Here is a 24,813-nt window from a genome sequence, read left to right on the forward strand (position 1 = left end):
CGCAGGCCCGGGGAGAACATGCAAACTCCACACAGGAAGGCCGTAGTCGGAATCAAACCCTTCACCTCTGCACAATCAGTCAATCAGTTATTCATATATATATATGTGCGTGATGTCAAAGAGTAGAGTGTGAAACAGATGTGGCATGAGGAGGCCACCAAATTCACCAATTTGACCAAAAGTGAGTGTAGTCTGAGCAGTTGTTTTGCCGTGACTATAACACGAAACAAAAGTAATGAATTTAAAATACTAACACAGCCAGAACAACGCCAAAAACTGGGTCAAATGTGCGACAAAACCAATACAAAGGGTCTCAATTTGCGTGCGCGCTCCCGAGAGCATTTTACTTTTGTCGTCGATGAAGACGTAACTCCGGAATACGGTGCACGCGCGGCACTGAGCAGCAGGAGTAGTTGTCATGTGAATCAGCTGGGCCAAACGACGAAGGGGAAATCCACATCGCGGCTCGCTTTTTCGAATTCAAAGTAATGTATATTTTTAGCATCTCTTTCCCGGCCTCACAGATAACCGCGTTTAGTGGCCTAAGTCTTTCTATTTCCACAGGCTTTGTGCGTTTCGTGACTCCTTTGCTCCAAACGGCTAATAGCTAGTCTTGCTAGCTGAATAACTTGGCAGGCGTTAATGCCAGTGGACTTCTCGTATTGTCAGTCCTCCCCTGTTTACTTATTTTTCGGAATAATTTCAATAATGTTTATGCTAAGAAGATTTAAAATGGAATTACTTGCACTTCACACAGTCGCAAAGAGTAGTAGTTATGGGCCTGTGTGTGTAGCCACCTTGCGTGGTGGGACCTTTAAATCCCTGTCGGTCCTTCTAGCAAGTTAGTAGAATGAGTGATCGGCACATGTTTGGCTGTTTTTTTTCTACAGCCAGCCGTCCCCGTTGGGTCTTTGCTCGTAAACACGTGTTTTAAATGAAACCAAATAGTTATTTCATGAGCTAGCGAACTGGGCTATTTCCTCAGCCATTGCTAGGAATCAAAACAAAACGTAGGCTAGTCAGCTAGCTGAGCAGACAACAAAGATGAGCCGTGTCGTTTATATTTGGTTAATGGTGACATATAAATAGAAGTTTACTGAGCAATGTAATTTAGTTACGCGCCATGATGTTAACCAATTTGATTTTTTTATTAATGATGTGCCGACTGACGTGATGCACGCTTTAAAAAGGATACCACGTTATGAGCAGGACAATGGGGGAGTAATGTAAACAAAATGTAGCAACAGTTAATCTTGTTCTAGAGCGATCTGTCCTTCGTTTCATCTTGAAGATTTGTTACATAAGCACGTCTCAAGCCATGACTATGCGACGCGAGTGGCTGTGCGTTTAAAATCCACAAAGGTTGCACGTTGCATTGTGTTTCTTTGTTTATGGTGGAATTGAATTCACTTTTGGGAGTGGGGTGGGAGGATGGGACAAATCCGACAGGGTCCCGTTTGGCATCATGAAAGGATTTGAGGCATCAATCCATTTTATTGGGATCTCTACTTCCACCTGGTGGTGAAAATGTAAATTGCATCTATACCCCATTCTGTGGGCAAATGTTTTTTTTAAATTGCAACATATCCGATTATATTAGAATGTGTGTCCGGACATTAGAAACTAAATAGTAAAAATATTGATACATAATAAGTAGTGTAAATAGAATTTAATGAAATCACAGTACCCTTGTGGTTAGCACGTTTGCCTCACAGACCCTGAGGTTCAGTGTTTGAATCTCGGACTTCCTGTGTGGAGTTTGTTTTGACACAATATTGCAGTTCCCTCTCAACGTCCAAAAACATACATGTTAGTTTGATTGAAGATTCTAAATTATCCAGAGTGTGAATAGTAGTTTGTCAAAATGTGTCTTGCTGTTGGCTGGTGACCTGACCTGTCCGTCATTTTTGGACAAGAAGTGCACTCCAACTCATCTTCAACACTAATGAGGAAAACTATTTTTTTTTCCCAGCCTGCATCTGATGAGGCGACAAGATGGCGGGAGCAGAGGTGTGCACCCCTGCAAACCCCACCTGCAAGATTATGACCTTCAGGCCCACAATGGAGGAATTCAAGGACTTCAACAAATATCTAGTTTATATGGAGTCTCAGGGTGCGCAGCGTGCTGGTCTAGCCAAGGTATGAAGACTTACCCATTTCCTATTGCTCTTCCCAAAAGTAACGGTCTTTTCATTCCATCTTTTTTTTTCTTGTAGGTGATTCCTCCTAAAGGCTGGAAGCCTCGTCGAACCTATGATGACATAGACGATTTGATGATTGACGCTCCCATTCAGCAAATGGTGGCCGGCCAGTCAGGGCTTTTCACTCAGTACAACATTCAGAAGAAGCCACTCAGTGTGCAGGAGTTCAGGCGATTAGCTAACAGCGACATGTGAGTATACTGACAATCTTATCGTGCTAAGGCACTAGTCCATTGCCACATAAGACCATGCAGCGGCTGAGTTTTCTTGTTCACATTGAGTGTGAGCTGCATGGCATGAATTACAAAGAGCTGTTGAGGAGATGCTATTCTGCTCTGTGACTACCGTCGAGCAAGGCACTGAGCCATCACCACTCAGCTCTCACCTCAGCGACGTCCCATTATGCTGACATCTCTCTTTGCATGCATGCATGTGTGCTTGTTAGGTTTATTGAAGACCTCAAATTTCCCACAGATGTGAATGTGAGTGTACAGGATAATTTGTGAGCCGGATGGCACCTCTCGCCCAAAGTCAGATTTGACGGGCTCCAGCTCACTCGCAAGATTAATGAGGACAATCGTGAAAGACAATTGATGGAAAAAATACGGTGTAATACTGTACTACAATAATGCTACATGAGACGGTCAGGGTTGTTACGCCTTTTACTTTTGAGGACATGTCTAAGAGTTATGTTATTATTTTTCCCTGCTGGTATTTTTTGGTGCAGAGATTAGCTACATTTTTAATGTTCTTCATAATAACATGTCACCAATCGCAAAAGTAAATGTTGGGAATTGGTTTATCTTGGCATTTCCAACAAAGCTGAAAGAGGTGAAGGTTTTACACTATGATCCATTTATTGTCAGTTAAAATTCTTCTTTCCACAGGTACTGTACGCCTCGTTACCTGAACTATGAAGATCTCGAAAGGAAGTATTGGAAGAACCTCACGTTTGTTTCGCCCATATATGGTGCTGATGTCGGCGGCAGCCTCTATGATGAGGTAGGTTGAATTATTTGGAAATAAAAATGCAGTAATCCTTGTATATTATGGTTCTTTATGTGGAACCTATCCCTAGCTGTTTGCGGATTTTGTGTTTCTATTCCAGGTCGACCCTAACAGGGTATAATGAACAACCATCCGCGCTCACAATCACACCTAGGGACAATTTAGAGTGCTCCGTTAACCTTCCATGTATGTTTTTGGAATGTGGGAGGGAACCGGAGAACCCACGCAGGCACGGGGAGACTATGACGTCCTACACAGGCGAACAACGTGCCGCCCCTTTTTAATAAATAAATAAATACACAAATAATTATATACTGTATTTCGACTATTTGGAGTCCATAGAATATATTATTGGCAAAAAAAAATGTTGCCTTGAGTTCCCCTTTAAAGGCTTACGGGTTAGCAGGTGACACTTTTGTTTCTTTATACTTTTACCTTGTTTAACATTGAATCTTCTAAAATCAGTGTTACTGTTTAATATTGTAGGATGTGGAGGAATGGAACATTGGACACCTGAACTCCATCTTGGACATCATCGAGGAGGACTGTGGTGTGTCCATCCAGGGGGTCAACACTCCATATCTCTACTTTGGCATGTGGAAAACAACCTTCTCCTGGCACACAGAAGATATGGACCTGTACAGCATCAACTACCTTCACTTTGGAGAGCCCAAGTCCTGGTTAGTTTTTGCTTTTATGTGCAGTGAGCGGACAGACAAATGAAAAGCACTTGGTACAACAGAATGCCACCGAGTTCGGAAATACTCCAAATTTTACTACCAGACCAAGTGTACCCCACTTCAATTTCCAAAACACTTACTTAGCCTCGCGGGGGTAGCCACAATGCTCGTTTTTTAAATTATTGATCTTTCAAAGCAGTACAGCTAATGCTTGTTTACTTCTGTCAAGTAAATAAAATTAAGCCATTACATTCAAATGGCACCACTAATCAAAATAAAAGGGCCAATGCATCTTAGATTAGGCTGATATAATGTACCGATATAACTATTGATCAGACTGCGGCTCATTGCTCAAGCAGAAACATTGGGCCAACGTGGGTCGGAAGGTTTATATAAACCCTGTAAATATTTCGACTTGTGCATCGAGAAATGTATGTAAAATCACATTGAAACATTGATGTTATGTCTTTGAAAAAATCTAAAAGAGTCATTCATTCTCTAAATAAATCTGCTTCGTTGTTTTCATTAGTGGTGTTCACCTCTATTTATTGGATGTTATTTTTATCATCTGTCATCTAACTTTTATGGTGGACCTGTCGTCCTGTTTTAATGCTTGGGTCTTGTTCTTCTACTGTTTGATTGATTAATGTTGAGGTGGCTCCCTGCAATAAGTGACTAACTACTCAGTGGACATTTCATTAGGTACATTAGGTAAGATGCAATGCATTTCAATGCAAAATACAATGATATTTTTATTAATCTAAACAAATTGTTTTGCAATTATTGGGCGATATTTCCTTTATCCTGTTTTGCTTTACCATCCCACATTTAAGGTCTTTACATTCCAGTGTTGGCGAGTCATGGTCCATCTCAGAAATCCCATGCTGAAATTACAGTATCATTTTAAAATGTGGTTGGTTAGGCGTAGAATCTTTGAGACAGTGTAATGAAGTCATTCTGGTATCAAATATTGTCACACAAAGAACAGGCACGGAGCAAAAATATGAGCTATTCATTTTTAAGTCCTGTGTTGAATGAAGAGACCTGGGTTGAGCCCCCACTGTCTGTTTGATACATGCTGTGTGCTGTTTCTACCCCTAGGTGTCAGTAATGCCGAAGGCTTGCATTTCAATGCAGCCATGATGATATTGTTCGGAGAAAAATCGAGACTTACTGACTTCAGGGCTTTGTTTTGATACGTTTCTATACACACTGTACTTTCCTAAATTTGAGAGGTTCTACAAAGTGTAAAGAAAGGTGTTCGAAAGATTAAGAGCCGCTTAGGAGAACAGATCTTTTTTCCTGAGACCTTGTCACATGCTCAAAAGCGAAGATGATGAGATATGAGATATGGCGGAACCCTAAAATTGTTGACGGAGGTGAGGTAATTTGCTTGCTTTTTCTTTTCTTCTTCTTTCCACGAGATGGCAGTCTTGAATTGACAATGCCTCTTCTTTCTGTATCACACACACACACACACACTCACACACACGGGCTCCAACAAGGAGTCAAATATTGTGATTGTTTTTGAAAGTCGCAAGTAAATCTATCCGTCTTTTGCTTGATAGGTATGCCATCCCCCCTGAGCATGGGAAGAGACTGGAACGTTTGGCTACTGGTAAATTTTCATTTGAATCCTCCTTATAGATTAAGTGGCTGCAGTTTAAACAATGGAAAAAAACGCTCTCGTGTTTGAATTAGAATGCAAGTATTGGGAAGTGATTTCTTTCCCCCATTAACTGCTCTTAAATCCAAATGTCACTCTAAATTGTATGTGTGTAAAACTGATCCAGTATCTATCTATCTGTCTGTCTGTCTGTCTGTGTCTGTCTGTCTGTCTGTCTGTCTATCTATATATACGTGTATATATATGTATTTTTTTTTTAAAGCAAACCTCTGTAATCTTTTAATTGTGTGTGTGTGTGTGTGTGTGTGTGTGTGTTATCAGGTTTCTTTCCTAATAGCTTCAAGGGATGTGAGGCGTTTCTCCGTCACAAGATGACGCTAATCTCACCTTTCGTGCTAAAGAAGTATGGCATTCCCTTTGATAAGGTGAAAATTGCTCTCTGTGCCACTTCTTTTTTTTTTTTTTCACCATTGAAATTATTATTGTTTAGGAACTTTAGAAAACGGCTTTTCCTGCCCCTGAAATGAGCCGTGCCTATTTTGACAGAGTGCAGATAACGGCAGTGGCTTTATTTTCATTCTTGTATTTATTTCCTTTCATATTTTTTCCTACTCCCAAATTCAAACTTTCAGATTACGCAGGAGGCTGGAGAGTTCATGATCACCTTCCCTTACGGCTATCACGCCGGCTTCAATCATGGTTTCAATTGCGCGGAATCAACCAACTTTGCAACCATACGGTGGATAGAATATGGCAAAAATGCCACACAGGTATCAAATCAGCTGTGATTGCCATGAAACTGCAGTAGTTATACCCCATTGCTTCATAATTTTTCTGCTTTCTTTAACGCCCTAAGATGCCATAAAATGGCGCCAAAGCCTTGCTAGTAGTAAAGTAGTGATTGTGTCAAGGAAGCCTGTTAAAGTAATAGCCTCAACTGAGAGACTGAAGAACGTTGTGTTATCATTGGGAGGAGCTAAATGTAGTCGTTAAGTTTTTTGTACTTTTTGCAGTCCCCTTCGATTTCTGAAATGAACCTACTATGGTGTAATGCAGAGAAATGCTGATGTTTTTTTTTTAAATGTCCATTCTAATTATATATTAAGTGAATTTAATGTGTGTCCTCCTTTTCCCACATGTAGTGTACTTGCAGTAAGGATATGGTGAAAATATCAATGGAGCCTTTTGTAAAGCGGTTTCAGCCTGACCGCTATGCCAATTGGATGCTGGGCAAAGATTCTATGCCCATTGACCACACACAGTCTACTCCCAGTACAACACCTGAGTTGCAAAGCTGGTTGCAGAGGCGCCGCAGGACGAAATCCTCCAATAAAAGGTATTGTTCCCATTTTCACAATGACTTTTGATGTTTTTTTTTTTTTTTTTTTAAATTGTCTGTATATTTGCGATTTAATTTCAGAGCATGGTAGAACTACATGTCCCCCCCCCCCCCCCCCCCCTTATATCCCCTCTTAAATGCTATTTTCATTGCTAATACAGTGGCGGCCACTCTCGAATGCGCTTAAAACGTCTCAGAACCACAGAGGAGCCTGTTGGCCTGGATGACAGTTCTATGTGCAGCAGTAAGAGGAAAGGCCTGTGTGGTCCGCCTGGGCCCAAAGTGCGACGGTCTGTTGAAGAAAGGTCCTGGAAATCAGAAAGGGCAGAGGAAGAGCAAGAGGAGGAGAAACATGGAAGAAGGGAGACGAGACAAAGCCAGAACTCTCTTCACCTTTCTGGTAAGACTTTTTCTCTGTGTTTTAAATGTTGGGTACTACAGTATTAAGTTTTTGTAGGTGGTACTGTATCCAGTGATAAAGTTGTGTGTTGACATTATTACAGATTAATTTTGTGCAACCTGCTATCCATTTACAGGTCGCTGCAGACAGATGTGCGTCGTCAAGGTAAACCGAGTTGAGGGCAACAGTTTGGGTTTCTCCACTATGGATCTCCCAAACTCTCAGTCAAGATCCAGTCCATCCCCGGCCTCCTCAGGAAAGCACGATTTGAAGGCAGAAACTGACACTCATAGTGACCCTCAAGACGCTTCAAGGCCTGAGATCAACGATAGGTTTTCCAAAGGACTCAGAGACTGGTCTGAGCCATCTCAAATGCATCTAGGAATGAACGCGTCACCTTCTGAACCTCAAGACCTCTTAAATTCTCAGGACTGTTCTCCCAGAGACCCTCCCACAGAGACCGCCACACTCACGTCCTCTTACCACACAACAAGCACCTCCACTGAGACAGAGATGGGCTTGTGTCCTCTTGATTCTGATGCTCAGACAACAAACTTATTGAGTACAGTAAACACTGCAAGCCCAGATCCAAGCACTAAAAGCAGCATGGACAAAGCATCTGAAATTTGCACGAACGCAATTGTTAATCCAGAGTTATCAATCACTTTTGACCAAAAACATATCCAATCACAATGCACTACAGAAGTAGATTATGATTCAGAACCTAAGACGGCAGAGGGAGGTAGTTGCACATCATGTGTTCCTACTGTTCCTTCAGGCCATGACTGTGTGTTAGAAAACAGCAGTTGTGAGCAACATATTTCTCCCCCTTTGCTACAAAGGAGTGCAGTGGATATGCCACACCTCACTCCAGAGCCAGTGGGTGCTTTTGGAATCAGTTCTTTACCCCCTGTACTGACCCAAGAGATGCCCTCCCTTACCCCAGCGGACGATGGGCTAGCTGCCACCTCAAAATCTTGCACGTACTCCCACCAGTTTGCACCCGTACTCCAGCGGGAGATGCCAGAAGCTTCTCCATCCTCCCATGGAATTAAACAGGAAAAGATTGATTCAAGGATTCCCAAAGAACCTTCTCATACAGAACAAATCCACCACTGGCATTTGCGTGCAGCAGATAATTTTCACAGCACAGAAATTCCAAGGTTAGAAATGGATACGGCTCATCTATCTGGCAATGCCGTTCACAAAACATCTGATTGTGCTCATGAAGGTGTTTTAATGTCTGAAGTAGATGCAGAAAAGCATGTGGTGGTTGGAAATATCGGAGAGAATGAGGTCTCCTACCAGATAGCACAGAGCGTTGCACCCCTAATTGAGCAACATTCCAGTTTAGCAGAGTTAGCAACGAGTGATCACTCCAAAGAGCAAGATCAAACAGACAAAACATTGAGTCTAAGCAGCATTGGCCCTCTTGAGCCTGGTACCTCAACCAATAATCTCTCCGACCCTCCCACCCCAGCGCACCCTTACTCAGAATCAGAACTCCATTCTCATTCACACTGTCCATCCCAGAGCCCACACAGAGAGCCTAAATATGACTCCAATAGCATTTGGAGGAACTTCAACTCACAGAGCCCTGCTGTGCTCATCCAAAGCCTCCAACCAGAACCCTCCTGTGACTTCACCCATGACCCCATACCATACACTGTGTGGACTGAACCCCAGTGCAAAGAGGTCACACATCTGGACGACCCCGAAGAAGAATTGCGTGAGAGCCAAGAGGGGGACGCTGGACCTCTTACTTGGGCTCAGCTTGAGCCCACCTCACTACTTTCAGTCACCGCCGCAGAGGATGTGGAGTTTTGTAGAGATGAAGGGGAACCCGATGATGGGGCCCTCTCTTCAAGCGGGGAGCTCGAAAGACGGATACAGTCCTCTGTTGGTGCTGTGTTACCTTTGGTCATGGGAGGAGGTGCGCAGGGTGGGATGTCTGATATGGAGCAAGACGAGTCCGATGAGGATGATGATGATCAGCAAAGCAGCGCCAGTGAGGAGAGCAGCAGTGACTCATCTGATGAGGAGGAAAGCGATCCAAGTCACTACGAGTGCGATGAATCAGGCTTAGAACCAGGGGAGGTTTGTGCTGTGAGTGTTTTGTCAAACAGTCCTTTGACACACAATGTAGAGATCTACTGATTACCACCCACCTTCTTGTTCATGCCAGTACCCTGCTCTGTCAGTCAAGAGGACCACTAAGAGCTGGCGTCACCCACTCAGGAAACCCACTGCCAGGGCTGTACCCACTGCGGTCAAACATCAGGCTGCCAGTGATGATGGTCAGTATACACACACTTAAAAGTTCATTGAGAGGTACTGTTGAGGTTTGCAGTAACACGTAAGCCAAGAGCTCGTCTCATTCGTAATGTGTGGTTTGTGTTGCATAGCAGGTGGTACCAAGCCAGAAACCATAAACATTTGGCTTCTTTGGTTCATTGCAGTGAGCCGGAAGACAAGTTGGATTTCATGACCGAAAATGATTCAACATCAACAACATAATAGCGCACACCATTTCCTTTGTTTAGGTAGTGAGGCTATCAAGAAAATTACCTCAGTTGTGAACAGCCTTTGTCTTAATGCGGTGAACAAGAAATCAAAGTAATGCCAGGTAGCGTTTGTGTTGCCTTTTACAACCGCTGAACGATTTCCCCGCTCCCTTCTCCCCATTTTTCACGTTTTATATGTCTCCCCAAATGATCCCGCTGACGTCAATGTGTGCATTAGGCAAAAAAAAAAAAAAACTTCTGTGTCCCATTATAATAAAATACCCTTGTGATATATACTCCCTTTTGTTTTCATGGTTTGGAAGCCAAAGGGCTCTCGATGATCAACTGTGAATACACATTTACACACAATCTCATCCTTCATCTCCGTGTTAGTGTTGAAGGATCAATCATTTGGCCGCCATCGTCATTGTTTATCCCTGCGCAACATTTTCACCATGAAATTACCGCAACTGACAAGACTGTTTTATGGTGACAATGGAAGCTGTTTGTCATTTTCTTTCTCATACGGGTTCAAGTCTGGAAAGATTTGTCTCCATAAGTGATGAGTTGAGATGTGATTTAGCAAATGCATGCCTAAATAGATAAATAAAATTTATATATATATATATATTTATATATATACATATATATTATATAAACACCGCACACGAGATGTCACTGGTTGAATCTGAATAAGCCAAATACTCACACAATGATCAATGTCATATATGCCCAGACCTAGAGCCTCCTGAAGCAAGCCTCGCAGATGAGGAAGATGAGCCTGAGATCGAAGCTTGGGCAAGGCCGCTGATCTACCTGTGGCAGAACAAGAAGAGCTGCTTCACAGCGGAGAGGGAATACAATGCTCATGCCGCCACCATGGAGCCGTATTGTGCTGTCTGCACACTCTTTATGCCCTACTATCAGGTGAGCTGGTGGTGTGCCTAGAATGTCCTCTTAGTGTGTGTGTGCGTGCAACCCCGCAATCATGCGCATTGATTGCAAGATGCTCACTGTGCATTAACACACCTTAAATCCAACTGCTCCCTGACTTCTAGTCACTTAGCTGATAATAGAGAACTCAATACGCACAGATCACTTTGTCAGACTGAAAGGTCTCCCCCCCAAAACCCCATTCAGAGGCGATTTATTTCATACAAGAAGTTGAATGTTACCTTCAATAGATTTTAGTCCTTTTAAAGCACGGTGGGATTTTCATTTCTTTTTTTTTTAATGGCTAACTCACTAATTATCAACACACAGCTCATTAGAGCCCTTATTAAACAGTTTTAATAGTGTTTAATAAACCAAAATAAAACGTTTGCTTCCTTCCCTGGGACTCGAGTTTGCCAAAACTACATCATGAATTATCACACCATATACTTGTTCAGTAAAGTATTTCTCACAGACCTAACACCAGTAAAAGCCCAACAGTAAAAGCCGACTTCTCATGGCCTGTTGTGCGTATTGCGAGCGAAGCCGTGAAAGATATACCGTGTTATTGCGAGGGATTAATGTATTGACCAGTATCATGAGATAATTGTACAAATGGGTCAGAAGGAATGGAAGACAAATGGTGGTAAATGTCATCTTCAATGAAAATACAGCTACCTGTTCGTAAGGGAAATTATAGCTACTTGGTTGCACCTGCTCATGCCTTAATTTGAAGAGAGGTGTGGATGACGCATGTGATGAGTAATTCAGGCATGCCGTATATTAGAGTGAACGCCGCAATGACAAAATGGGGCTTAATGACACCTAGGTTTGGGAAAGGCTGTTACAAGGACACATTTCACGGTATCTTGACATAATGAGGCTAGAGAAATAACCTGTTATAGATTAAAAACTGTTAGCTCACTTGTTAAGGTGATTCATGCCAATCAAACGTTTTTCCAAGTCTTTGTTGATGTAGAATAAATGCATTATGAGAGAGCCAAATAGCAAGCCACAACTCAAATGGCGGCTGTCTGAATCATAATTTGCATCGTACACATCACTGCTGAGCACATTGTGTTTTGGGCTTATTATCATTCCCATTATTTGCCACCTGTTAAAATAACATTTTATTGTGAGGATGGAGAGGAACGATTTCATTATCCACCATTCAAAAGCATGTCACAAGCTGGTTTCTTATCCTAGGGGGAAGACAAAGCAGAGGATGGTAGCCCCAAAAAAGCAGAGGACGCATCAGATTCTTCATCTTGCAAGGAGGATTCTCCGCATTGTTACCGGGGTCCGAGGAAATCCAAGCCCCTGATACCGGAAATCTGCTTTTCCTTCAGAGAGCAAAACTGCCCTCCAACGCCCACCAATCCTCTGATGCAGGATGATGGCATCTCCCCTCTGCTCTCTTGCCAAGAGTGTTGCCTTCAAGTACATGCAAGTATGTATCCTCCTATTTGGATAATGTAACCTGAGAGGCACTGTGAAGTTTCAGGTAGACACGTGTACTTAAAGTACAGTTGATAATGTTAAGACTGCGTTTGCCACCTACTCCATTGGGACACATTTGGTTTCTCCATCTTCTGCCTCTTAGAGGGTCAGTGAGTTTAAGCTGTGAATCATTTCTACTCAAAATTCCACCCCTGCTCTGAGTATTAAAAGTATATTATTTCCCTAGTCAATGGAACGAGGTTACATCTTCTGTCTGCGCCTCCCATACTTGGTGCCGAAAAGCTCCAAGTCAGATCTAAAAGTCTTCACAAACACTGTGGGAGACTTCCAGAGTCTCTCTGTACCCGATGTTGAAAAAGGCACAGTACATTATTCAAATCCTTCATTCATGAACTTTAATTACCATCCAATTCTTTCTCTAATCTACACACATTCTTCGAAAATCTTAAATCCTTATTTGGTCGTCTCTCTCTCTCTCTCTCACACACACACACACACGCACACGCACGCACACACACTTTCAAAACCCCTAAATGTTGGCCTACAATCCCCTTTACCTCAAAAATGACACAGCTTTTCCTTAAGTCACTTTCAATCCCTGCCGTGCCACTAGTGTTGATCCCTTCATGTTTTATCCTTGAGGGTGTAGGTGTTACTTAGGCGGTGTGGTGCAGCTAACCACTGCACACCGTGTATCCGACACAGGTTAAGTTGCTCCACATTCGCGTGGTTAGAGTGTTGGAGGACATTCTGTCATTTGACACTGATGACAAAACCACAAGTTTGCTTTCAAGACCTTCGGTAAGGGACTGGTTGAAGCATCTTTCGCTCTGTTATTTGATCTCCGTGAAGGAAAGGGAGCTGAGACCGGACATTATGCGTGGTTTGGTGATGGAAAGCCGAGGAAAAGAACAGAGACATATAGTCATACAAAAGCTTTATTACTACTAAAACGCCTCCCCCATAACTTCGACATCCCAAATCCCTCAATTCATTTTTCAAAACAATTGAATCCATAAAAAAATTAACTACATTGTGTGACTCCATTGCTTTCACTATGCATTATGGTCAACCTTTTATATTCTGATATTGGAAATTTTGTATTGTGATAACAATATATCCCGAAACAATGAAAACACTTAAATTTACATGAATGACGACTGTGGACTGTCGAACCACGCACCGCCCAAATGAACATGAAGCTTTTACGTGAACCAAAATGACCACATATTATTGCGTAACCAGACCAACATTCTCTTATTTAGATACCATCGATCTATGGTTGCCCTTGGGCTGCCAGGCTTTGCTGCCCCCCCCCCCCCCCCCCAACACACACACACATTTTCTCCAATTTTTTTCAAAGTCTCAGGAAACAACCTTATTTTCTTCCGTCAATGTGTCTGGCAATTGATTTCCTATTCTCTATCAAGTCTTTAGTTCTTTGTAAAAGACTCGCACAACTCTGCTTTTAAAGGAGATATCTGCCCCCGCACCCCCAGCCCTCCACCTCTCATTTTTCACTTAGAAACAGAAAATTGAGTTAGTCGGGAACATAAGAAAGTGCAGACACTGAGAAAAAGAAAAGAGCCATAAGGGAATTACAAAAGGCAGAATATTTGGCTTTATTGCTGTATCACAACAGCCGTCTCCTGAGCGTCATGTTTTAAAAACATTTCAGGGAATTTAGCTGTCGGGGTGCATTATATTCAACGTTGTGGCATGAAATTGTCCTTAACCAAGTGCAAATTGAGGAGAGTCTTACGGGAAATCCCAGAAATTATATATTAATAGCTGAACAGCCTTTCAGAGGCATATTGACTTAGTAAATATTACATGGGTTGTGTATTCTGGAGATGAAGTTTTCGTAATTCCAATTTCCTTTTAGGTTGCTATGGTGTTGCAGCAGATGATGCCAGCGACCAGTGGTCCTGCGATCGCTGTGCGGAGGGCATCTTCACAGCAGTAAGCATATTTATAACAGTGACATTTATGTTTTTTTTTTTTAAATCAAGATTTGTAAGCCCTTTGTCATATTGCTCACCTTTCCTTTCACAAAGATGTTCCATGTTGTTTATTCTGTGTGCTACCTGACAAAATAAGCTTAAGATCACTGTGACTGCACCTTTTTGATATGAGCTGAATAAAAGACGCTAACGCTTTAAACCCTTTGAAAGTGAATCATCCCTTTCAGCATGAAATTATTTTCCATGAAGCAGACTCCGAGCCACACATGAAAGCAGCCCATTTAAAACCTTCTTTTGCTTTCTCGTCCCTCTTAATGTTTCCCCAGGAATGTTATTTGTGTAACCTCAGAGGCGGGGCACTGAAGAAAACCCAAAACGACAAGTGAGACAAGCCTCGGTTCTGTGATTAGCTCAACAAACTCATCTCTGATCCCCAGAGCACAGACACAATAAATGTTCAAGTGTCGTAATCGCACCAGTGAATTAATTTGTTTGCATTGTGTGTAGATGGGCCCACATTATGTGCGCAGTCGCACTGCCTGAGGCGAGGTTCAGCAACGAAGTCAAGCGGGGTCCCATTGACACGAGTCGGATCCCCATGCAACGATACAAACTGGTGAGGCTCTCACTCGCATCCACAGACCGAGCGCAGGAATTCCCCAGGTCCTTAAGGACAGGCTTGGTCTAATTAATGAAGTGTTCACAGCTCCAATTAACGACGTGAGACGAACATGCCCGCAATCAAAGCGAGATAATTAACCACTGGTGGGATCGAGCGGGGACTTGTGTCAGAGCAAATGTCCGTAAGTGTGTGTGGGTGTGCTTGCATCTGCAGCGTGTGTGTTTATACGTTTGCCTAATGAGAAAGCCGCAGTGTGTCTCAACAGACTTGACATGTTGCCACCATAGTTAGCCCTGCGCTCCAGGCGGCACGATAGCTCGGCACAAAGAAAAAAGTAGCGGTGAGGTCCTTCCTCAGTTCAAGTGGATAACCAAGATGAACCTTGCCTGCTCATTTCAGCTTCGATTAGAGTCTCAAAAGGAAGTATTATCCTATATAAAGATCATGCCACGACAAGCCTATGCAACATGAACACGAAGCTGTTCTTTTAAGTCCACGTCACGACATTGTGTCATTAAATTTCTGCTATACCTTTCTTTTGTTTTAGTCTGTTCATTCTAAATCCTCCACGTGTTTTGAGGCCAGCAGTGGACCCGTTGCCCCTGTAGCAACCAACCACATTCATAATTCACTGTAACACAACACACACTCACGGAAGCGCACCCGCACACATCCATAATTTATTGTGGGAATGTTCTTAACGCATGGCTCAACACAACCACCCGAATACACCCCAGAGAGGGCACAGACATTGCACAAAGTGGGTTAGGCTCCTTTGTGAACGCACAAACGTTAGATGATGTTAATGTTCTCACAGTACTTTGAGGTCTCATGCACATTTGTTTTTCCAACAATTACTGATACGCATGTGCTCAGAGACAAAAATGGCGTTTTACGGATGCGTCGGTGGTCGCACGGCAGTCACAATCTTGTCATGCTGGCTTCAATAGGTAGACAAGATTCTCTGGCCAGCACTTCAGCGCATCAGCACACAGCCGTCCATAATGGAGGAGGTGTGGGAAAAGGCCTCGGGAAATGTAGGCCAAGTTAGACATCAGGCAAGCACGCAGCGGATGTCCTTCTGTTCAGTAATAGATGTGCAAAGCAAAGGAGACCGCATTCATAAGAAAAAACACAGAAAGGTGAACGTTTTATACCGAGCATTCATGTAATCTTTGGGCTACTTTTACAAAAATATTTAAAAAGGAAAAAAGAGTTTTGGGAAGTCTTTGTCTTTGATGCAGTACCTTTCGATCTGCATGTTGTGGCTAGACACGCAAAGGCAGCCCCGTTGGCAAGTTTACCTTAAATCAACTCTCTTGAGTTCGACTCATTTGGGATTGAATTATGATGAGACAAAGACTATTATATGCATTATACACATGACAAATTTCTTTCAACTCTTGCCTATGCAATACTGTTGTCAACAATATTATGCATTATTGGCAGATTGAATTTGGGACATGTCAAATGAAATAATTGCTTTTATGCGTTTGCTGGCTTCCCGGAAATAATTGGAGTGAAAGCCTTTTTTTTTGGCCTCTTCCAATTCCGTCACGACAAACTTAATTTTGCTTGCTGGGCTCTCACAAGTATTTCATGGTGAAAAACATCAGAGCAACCCTCAGCACAATAAACATCTTTTCAACATGGCTGTCACCACCACTTTTATACGTGTTGCTAACTGCGCGTGCAAACTGACTGCACTTAAATTCTGGCATGTTATTCCCTGGTAATTGATTAATGGACTCATTAATTCAAGAAATATACAATGACTAAAATAGGTTGTCTTTTTTTGGCCCTTAGCACAATAGCAATATAAAATATGGGCAGAACATTTGACTCTTACTGTCTTTTGTCCTTTTGTTCTAAAGGTAAACAACTATTAGTTACTTTGTTGTGTGTTTTACGTGTTTGCCTGTCATTATCTTTGTCTTGTGTTAGAATTTGTGAAGAGGTAAACACATTATAATTATATGTGTGAAACATGTTATGTGTTTCCATGTCCTTTTTAAAACGACTTTATCTACCGGCATGCAGAACATTGGCGCTGACAGTGCAGCGCCACAAATTTGATCAAGTGACCTAATGCATCATTAGGCAAGCCAAATTTACATAATTACTCACCAGCTAATTCCCATTTGGCTCATCAACTCCACTGACTTCATCATAGTCTATATAAGGTATCTTTCATTTTTCGTCAACACATACACATTTATATAGGGGTTGCTTGGAAAATAAATGGAGTAATCGCAAGGGACGTGAAATGGCGCCTTGAGGCATAGCAACTACGGCTTAAAAAAGTGGAGTCGGTTGTGAAAAAAATGGAGTGAGAAGGGATGCATACATCAGAGGTAGCAAGCAGGGCAGGATGTCGTCATTTTTTTACCGCCTTAGTAGGAGAGCGGAAACTACCATAGCGACGGGGTTTGGACTTGATGGGCTATTTAATTCACAAAAGTGGCCAGTAGGTGTGAGTGCGTTTGTACACATGTGCACGGTGGTAGCATTCGTGCGCATAAACACTGCTGTGCCGGATGGTTGCGGTCACCTCAGATGATGTCATCTGATTGCTCTTATTTGGGGCTTTCCTTCGATTGTAACGCCGGAACAGGACGTTTGGGTGGACAGCACTGCCGCTTGAGTCCCTTGCTCATCCATTTGTTTATATACACTGTGGTTTAAAATGACATTAGTCATTCAAGGCACGACCGCAAGCTGACTCACTTTGTCTTTTAATTAGTTGTTTCTGTTGCTCATTCTCGAGCACTGTCTAATGAAATGCAAAGCAGGCGTTTTGCCCAATCCAAAGACCGCACGGTTGATGATGATTAGGTGCAACACGAGGACTCAATGACGGAGTTGAAGATAGGACCAATGAGATTCTTTGCTCCAGTCTTTTTGCAAACTGGATTTAATTCAAGAACAAGTTATGTTTCCTTTGGCTGTCAGTCAGCTTTGTCGGAAACACCATCAGTGGTGAAATGTGTTCCTCATCTCTTCAGCACGCCATGAAACAAACATACGAATTGTAAGCAAACGTGCTTTAGTACTTGATGAATGTTTTAACATTTATCAGGTTTGTTTTGCAAAAAGCAAATCCGACTAGTTTGGGGGAACAGATTTTAGATTGTGCGGACTGTACCATTACATGCATGCATTCCATCTCCCTTGGTCATAAATTTTCTAAAACCACAATGTCAATATTTAATTAAATGTAACCTTTAAAAAACAACAATTTAATACAGCAAAAACAGTCATACAACAGTCCTAGGCCACCAAGAATTTTAAGCCCAAAATTATTAATCTCCAATTTTTTTTCATTGACATGTTCTGTCTGTAAAGGACAAAAATAGATTTTCATGGTTTTATTGTTAAAAAAAAATTATCGTATAATTTTACATGGATGGATTTTGATCAAAACTCATATCCCATATCTGAGCCTTTGTTCTTGGCCGTTTTGTAGAACTCTATTTTATATTTTTAGAATAATATTGCAGCCTGTGTCATTGCTGTTACTGTCGTGAACAATGTCCTTCAAAATCCTTCGGTGGCCTCAGACTGTAGCACATTACTGTGGGCTTGACGCTAAGAATATTGTAATTGGCTGACCGAATGTTGTTTGTTTTTCATGGGCTCTATGATAAGTGAGACGGAAGGAGCTGGTCGGCGTCAGTCACCGTCTGGTGTTGACAGCGTGCTGTGGTCTGTGTGTGTTCACAGAAGTGCATCTATTGTCGTAAGCGCTGGGCGGGGAAGCGGCAGGCAGGTGCGTGCATCCAGTGCTCGTGTGGCCGCTGTCCCACCTCTTTTCATGTGACCTGTGGCCATGCCGCCGGGGTTGTCATGGAGCCTGACGATTGGCCGTATGTGGTGTCTATCACGTGTCACAGACACCAGTCGCGGAGCTCTTTGGCCGTAAGTTAGTAGGACAGCTAGTTCCTGCTGCTCATTTATCATGGGCGAGGCAACGCAAACATGATTCGGTAGTGTGATGAGCTACTACATCAACACTAAATGGACAAAGGTATTGGAACGTGTGTCCATTGTAGCTAGAGGTAGTGAAAATGTGAGAAAATATGGAGTCGGTCAGTTTTAGAAGTTTAGTTTTTGTGAGACGTTCACAAGAATATTTACACTGAGCTGCTATTTTAGCGTCAGTTTTTTTTGGATTCTTGAAACTGAGATAAAAACCGAGTATTGATCCCTTAAATGCAAATGAGTTGCAGAATAGGAAAGGAACTTAACTTTTTGAGGTACTCTAATTTATGCACTAATCACTTCTTTTTTGCTTTCCTTCTTTTTTAGAAGCAGCGGGGATCTCAAGCGTCCATCTCGCTGGGCCAGACGGTCATCTCCAAGCACAAGAACCTGCGCTACTACAGCTCCAAGGTCACGCAGATCACCTCCCAGATGTTCTACGAGGTCATGTTTGATGATGGCTCCTTCTCCAATGATACCTACCCCGAGGACATAGTGGTGAGGATGAATTTGCGTAATTCCAAAAAAAGTCCACATCGTAAAGATCCCCTCCATCTTCTCCAGGCTCGATAAGATTCTGACATCATCCTAGAGAACAGATTGATGATACGTGTATATACACTGCATTTTATGGCGTGGACTCGCAGAGACTGACTGACTTGTGTCAATGCCGTTAGAGCCGAGATTGTGTCAACTTGGGTCCTCCCGAAGTCGGCGAAGCCGTTCAGGTGAAATGGCCCGACGGGCTCTTCTACGGTGCCAAATATTTGGGATCCAACGTGTCCTACATGTGCCAGGTATGATGCACACAAGTGACCCACTAACACACTTCCTCTTCTTTCTATCTCTACAAATGCAAAAGTTGTGTCTTGCATGGAGTCGAGGGTGTCTTGCATGGAGTCGAGGGAGTGCCTGCGAACCATTTGAACTCCCTCAACATTGCAGCCATCGTGACTCCGTCGACATGTTCGGGTCCACGTGAGAATAGCTGGAGGGAGAGAAAAAACACCATACGCCGCAGCTTGACGTAAAAGTGCTAAAGCTGCCGCGCTAGTCAACGCTGATGGGGAAGACAGAGCCGAGGATGAGAAGGATGCGACGACGTGCATTATTCAAACTCGCTGAAATATTCACCAGGCTCCGAGTCATGCGGCCCCCCCACTTAAAGCTTTATTTAGTCCAGCTGGGCGTCAGACGTTAGTTATGCGCTAATGCATCCGTGACGCACTCACTCGCATAAGTTGAGATTCTTTTAAAGAAGTTAGTTGAAGGACTTCTTGTCAGTGCCACGTAGTTTCACATTTTTTCTTTTTCACCTCTCACTGGGTGACGACTGAATGACCATTCTGTGTGTCGTGTGTTTTGTGTGCGTGTGCGTGTGCGTGTGTGTGTGTGTGTGTGTGTGTGTGTGTCAGGTGGAGTTTGAGGATGGTTCTCAGGTGCTGGCAAAAAGAGATGACATCTATACCTTGGACGAAGACCTGCCTAAAAAGGTGAAGCGCCGACTTGTAAGTACTGTATTATATTTTCACTGTGTGAGATAATGCAGTGGAACCTGTGGAGTCAAACCCAATACCAATTTTTGGTAGTTAGTAGTTATCGGAACTGGAACAAGTAATCAAATTCCAATCAACATTGGAGTGTAGTAGAATGCAAATTTCAATTTGCAAAGGCTGCAGTTTGGACCCCCCCCACCTCTGCTTCATTTCGTATATACATGTATATATTAAGTTGACTGGAGGGGTGTTACTATCGAATTATTACCCAAGAATGTTCCCCACAAAGTCAGTCTAGGTGTCAACACATCTTATTCTAAAGTAGCACTGCACTCACTTAACTCATTCAGTACCAGCCAATTCTGGACCAAGTCTGAAAAGATGGTTAAAAACGTCATTGGGAGTGAATGAGTTAATCGTATGAATTCATTGTAAGGAAGTAAATTAATCATCCAAAAACTAGCGAGCAGTTGAAGTAACCCTCGTGCAACCCTCTTGCACGAAAAATAAAAGCAAGCGAGACACGTGGCAGAACCCGATGTTTTCAACTGATTGGAACCTATCTTAACGCCGCTAAATCTATTAAATAATCATATGGTACAATTAGAATAAACAATTTATCATAAAACACTTTACAAACATTTTTCAATTTTAAACCCAGCCCATTTTATGTGTGATTTAAGAAAATAAAAGACCCATTCATTGATATTGTGCCTAATAATACGGGGAGCCAAATAGTTTGTAAAATACGGTCATCACTGTGCCGACACCTGATGAGACGTACCCTTAACATGGAATGGAAAATCTCACTGGGTGCCGTGTTAACTTTCCACCAAGAGAGAACACTAATATATTGTGAAGAGGTCATGTGTAGTGGTGCAATGAACTAATGTGGCCTGGAAATGTCTCTGTAGATGCCGTACAATAGCGCTGGCAATGCCTCGGGGCAAAATCTTTTAGTTTCTAATCAAATACCGGTAGTTTGACTTGTTTTTCCCACCAGCCCTAGTTGAGTGCTTAAGAAGTGCATGTACCATATTTTTTCATGACCATAAAGCGCACTTAAAAGTCTTAGTTTCTCCAAAATGGACGGGGTGCCTAATAATGCAGGTCGCCTTGTTTATGCACAGAGTTCCAAAATCTGTGAATGCTGTTCTGTGACTTCAATGAGCCGCTTGACTGACGGATGTTGTGCCGACACGCTGCTTAAATAGAGGAAGGGGAATTGAGCAGCTTTGAGTGAATTCAAGATCAACTAATCCAAAGTGCTTGGTGCTTTCGTTTTATGAAAAGGGGTGATCTAGCCATTCGGGTAAGGACGACCGTGGCACAGCAACATCCGCAGTAATACACACAACGGGGCGCGTGAAGTCGGCTTTGACTGCTGTGCTTGATTGATATGCTAATGGACAGAAACGGCCAAAATGAAGTTGCGAGAGGCATGGGAGCGATGGCGAACACAGCTTTACTAAGATTGGGAGGCGATACCGGGCGAGTTGTGGATGCTATGGCTAACGTGTCTGCTAGCACGGTTGTTGTAGCTATCGCAAAAGCCAGCATCATTTCTGAGGAGCCGCACGGCAATGACACTGACTCGGACGATAGCGCGCGTTTGATTGTGCACTTGCTAACCTGTTCATTACGGATACAGAAGATTAGGACTTTGATGGATTTGAGAATGAGGTGTGATAACAAAAAAACAACGCGAGTACATTGTTAAATACATCAAGAAAGCACAAACGAACTCAGTTTTGCTCCCGCTGCCTTTTTAAAAACATAGTCAGTCCTGAGTGTTAATTGCAGATTCAACTGCAATGAATGAGTTTCACTGTATTTGTGCTGACCATGTGTGTTTCAAGCACAGATCTGCACCGTAATTGACTTGTGCAGTTTGGCAGCTTGGTGATAGACGTTCTCCCTTTTGAGTGCGAAAAAGCTGATAGTGTCTTTACAGCTGCTTGCTTATTTTCCAAATTTTAGGCTTCATTTTTGCAAGTAAAAGCCACTTGCATCATTCAATACCATAGCTCTACCGTCGGTCGTCATAGTAACTTAGTAAAGTAAGTGAAATGTGGAAAAGTGAGATGTAGGGGAAAAAAATGCATCGTATGTGTCATTTGTTATTCCCTTTGGGCAAAATGGATTCTCGCGGTTGAAGAACAGACTGTTTGACCTCAGAGGTTCCACCATGTTCTTTGTTCTGAGGACTGACAGGTTAATTAAAGCTCCCCTTCCTTGTCTTCCATTGTCAGTCCACCGCCTCCAGCATGCGTTTCCAGGACGCCTTCTTCACCACGCAAGGGGAGAGGAAACGTCAACGAACTCCTAATTCTCGCTTCCAGAAGGACTACGTGGCGCTACCGGACCTCCGTGCCACTGCCAAAGGCGCATGGGAGCACCACAAAGGGAAAGAAAAGTGATTGGTGGGGGGGACTGACAGAGACAAATGACTGCACTGAGGTCACAAGCAAAGTCAAGGCGGGTCTGTGTGTTTGCGTGTGTGCTTGAGGTTATATTTGGACTGAAAAGGATTTCCCGGATTTCCTTGTGGCCTGAAAGCGAAGAGGGGGGTTGACTTATCCGGACTTTCCAATGCATTTGTACATTCTTACATCAATGATTGTTTTGGAGCGTTGTGATTGGCCAGTTGGACATTAAGGACATGGTGACTCGAGGATGTCATCTCTTCCGTTGCCTCCTTGTCCTTCCTCATCCGTCAGGGAGGGAAAAAAAAGAAGCAAACTGTGTCTTTACAATTGTCACAAGATTTTCCTTTTACATAACAACTCTAAAGTGGTTTTCCTCAGCAGCTTGCCCATGGTAAGTTTTTGGAGGTCTGTTATTTCGAAGTTTTGATTTTGATCATTTCTGCACCTTGCTTGTAGTTTTTTCCTTGTGCGCCCCCCCCCCCCCCCCCTCCTCTCCCCGGCCCCACCTGCATGTTTAACACTGTCGCTTAGCTGCGCCATCATGGCTTCCTCTCTGCTCTTGTTAGTCTCTCCAATATGCTTTAATGATTCTGTTTGTATTTGATCTTGACAAAAATACATGCACATTGAGATTATGAATTGGAAAAAAAAAGTGATTGTTCTTGACAGACGGGAAGCCATGCCTGCGTGCGCCTGATTAAACGTGAAATGCTACTCTGTTGAATGAAACTCGCTGTTGAAATTATTTAAATTTGTATTTATTTTTGTGCTTGCTATAGTTGAACTATTGCTAACTGCTGTAAGGAAAACAAAATAAAACTTTTTTAATTGCCAATGAATACATCGTGCACATCAGGCTACCACACGAATTAACTTTTCAGTGAGATTGCGATCCATTACTGGTGGTGTTGTTATAATTGACACAGGAGACAGAATGAAGTCACTGAAAAACCGGCTACCCTGTTTGAATGGTGACGTCCCTCAAGATAATCTTACCACAACCTTTAACAGGATCCAACAGTTCTCGACTGTTGCCTTTTACACAGAACCCCGTGAAGCAGTATATAGCCTTTCACGTTTGCAAAAAAAATAAAAGAGGACAGTTCGCGGGTCACTTGGGCATCATACCTGGCACAGAGGACACATTCTGTTGATTAATCCAACCAGCTCAGCATTAACAGTATCACAACTGGTGCAATATTTACATTGGTTGCATTCATATTTTTCAAGGGGGAGTCAAGTCAAAAGGTTTTCTTTACAATAGGCAAACTAGTCGAAACACAGCAGTCTGATTAATAGTGTATTTGTGCAATGTGATTTCAGCAGCAAAATCGACCTGTCTTTATCCATTGCAGGGGCGGCCATTTTAATGCTTGACGTTGACTGAAAATGACATCACGTCTGCTCAGGTCACAGCCGTTACGGCACATAGAGAGACAAGCATCCACACCATCACTAAGTGGGAACAGATCCCATGCTGCCTGCACATAACTCGGCTGAGTGTACCACTACACCATCAGCGAGTCTCAGAGAACCAATCTGGAAAAAGTTGAAACATAGAGCGGATCCCATTGACGAACGCTTTCCTTTTGAAAACATAGCAGCTAGGGGTTTATCAAAAACTCATTCCGTGCCAGTGGCATTGAGTGACTAACAGAACAATTTAAGTTGCCAAAGGTCCAATGAACCTGTGTATCCAGGTGTTGCTATTTTTACAACAGAATAACATTTGTGAGTAGGTTGACAGTAATCATTTGAATATATCTTTGTGACATTTTAGTTTGGTGGTGTGCTGCGTTGTGGGGTTTCTTGTACAAAATGGCTGTCTTGGCTCAATAAAGGTTGGGAAACACTGCTCAAGATGAAGGATGAATAGACTCGAGGTAGCAGAGCGTAGTCGAAGAACTTAAGTTAAAGCACAGCTGAAGGGGATCACAATGGAAGCAGAGATGTCAAGAATCTCATTCAATTACCAGCTTTAGGACGTGAGACGGTAATGCTCCTATCTTCAGGGTAGTTTCACTGCATTCGCCAGGAATTTCAATCAACTGAAAAGTCGTCTTCAAGGGTGGATGGGCAAACCCCTGAGGACTTCAATGCCATGTGATCAAAGGTTCCCAACAAGGCATTTTTGAAACAACTAAATTAATCCGTGGTTCTTGGAATCA

General features: G+C 42.8%; 1 protein-coding gene across 4 annotated transcripts; it reads left to right on the plus strand.

Moving 5' to 3' along the window:
• Nucleotides 1-379: 379 nt before the first annotated feature.
• On the plus strand, nucleotides 380-23,484 carry kdm4c (lysine (K)-specific demethylase 4C). 4 transcript variants are annotated; one of them, XM_086119560.1, is made up of 22 exons: nucleotides 380-485; nucleotides 1,973-2,139; nucleotides 2,217-2,392; nucleotides 3,089-3,203; nucleotides 3,696-3,889; nucleotides 5,458-5,507; nucleotides 5,838-5,941; nucleotides 6,149-6,286; nucleotides 6,659-6,852; nucleotides 7,017-7,255; nucleotides 7,392-9,361; nucleotides 9,441-9,552; nucleotides 10,496-10,686; nucleotides 11,899-12,142; nucleotides 14,039-14,115; nucleotides 14,444-14,499; nucleotides 14,625-14,733; nucleotides 18,463-18,657; nucleotides 19,048-19,218; nucleotides 19,398-19,517; nucleotides 20,136-20,228; nucleotides 22,469-23,484. In XM_086119560.1, the coding sequence occupies exons 2-22, from the start codon at nucleotides 1,996-1,998 to the stop codon at nucleotides 22,634-22,636; spliced, it is 4,860 nt and encodes a 1,619-aa protein (XP_085975686.1). In that variant the 5' UTR covers nucleotides 380-485; nucleotides 1,973-1,995; the 3' UTR covers nucleotides 22,637-23,484. The 4 variants fall into 4 exon arrangements, with proteins under 4 accessions (XP_085975686.1, XP_085975688.1, XP_085975687.1 ...); XM_086119562.1 differs by having other exon boundaries at nucleotides 20,136-20,213; XM_086119561.1 differs by having other exon boundaries at nucleotides 7,392-9,352.
• The last annotated feature ends 1,329 nt before the right edge of the window (nucleotides 23,485-24,813 follow it).

Source organism: Hippocampus guttulatus, chromosome 9 (assembly GCF_054856545.1).
Source record: "Hippocampus guttulatus isolate MCC_2025c chromosome 9, RoL_Hgut_1.0, whole genome shotgun sequence".
NCBI lineage: Eukaryota > Metazoa > Chordata > Actinopteri > Syngnathiformes > Syngnathidae > Hippocampus > Hippocampus guttulatus.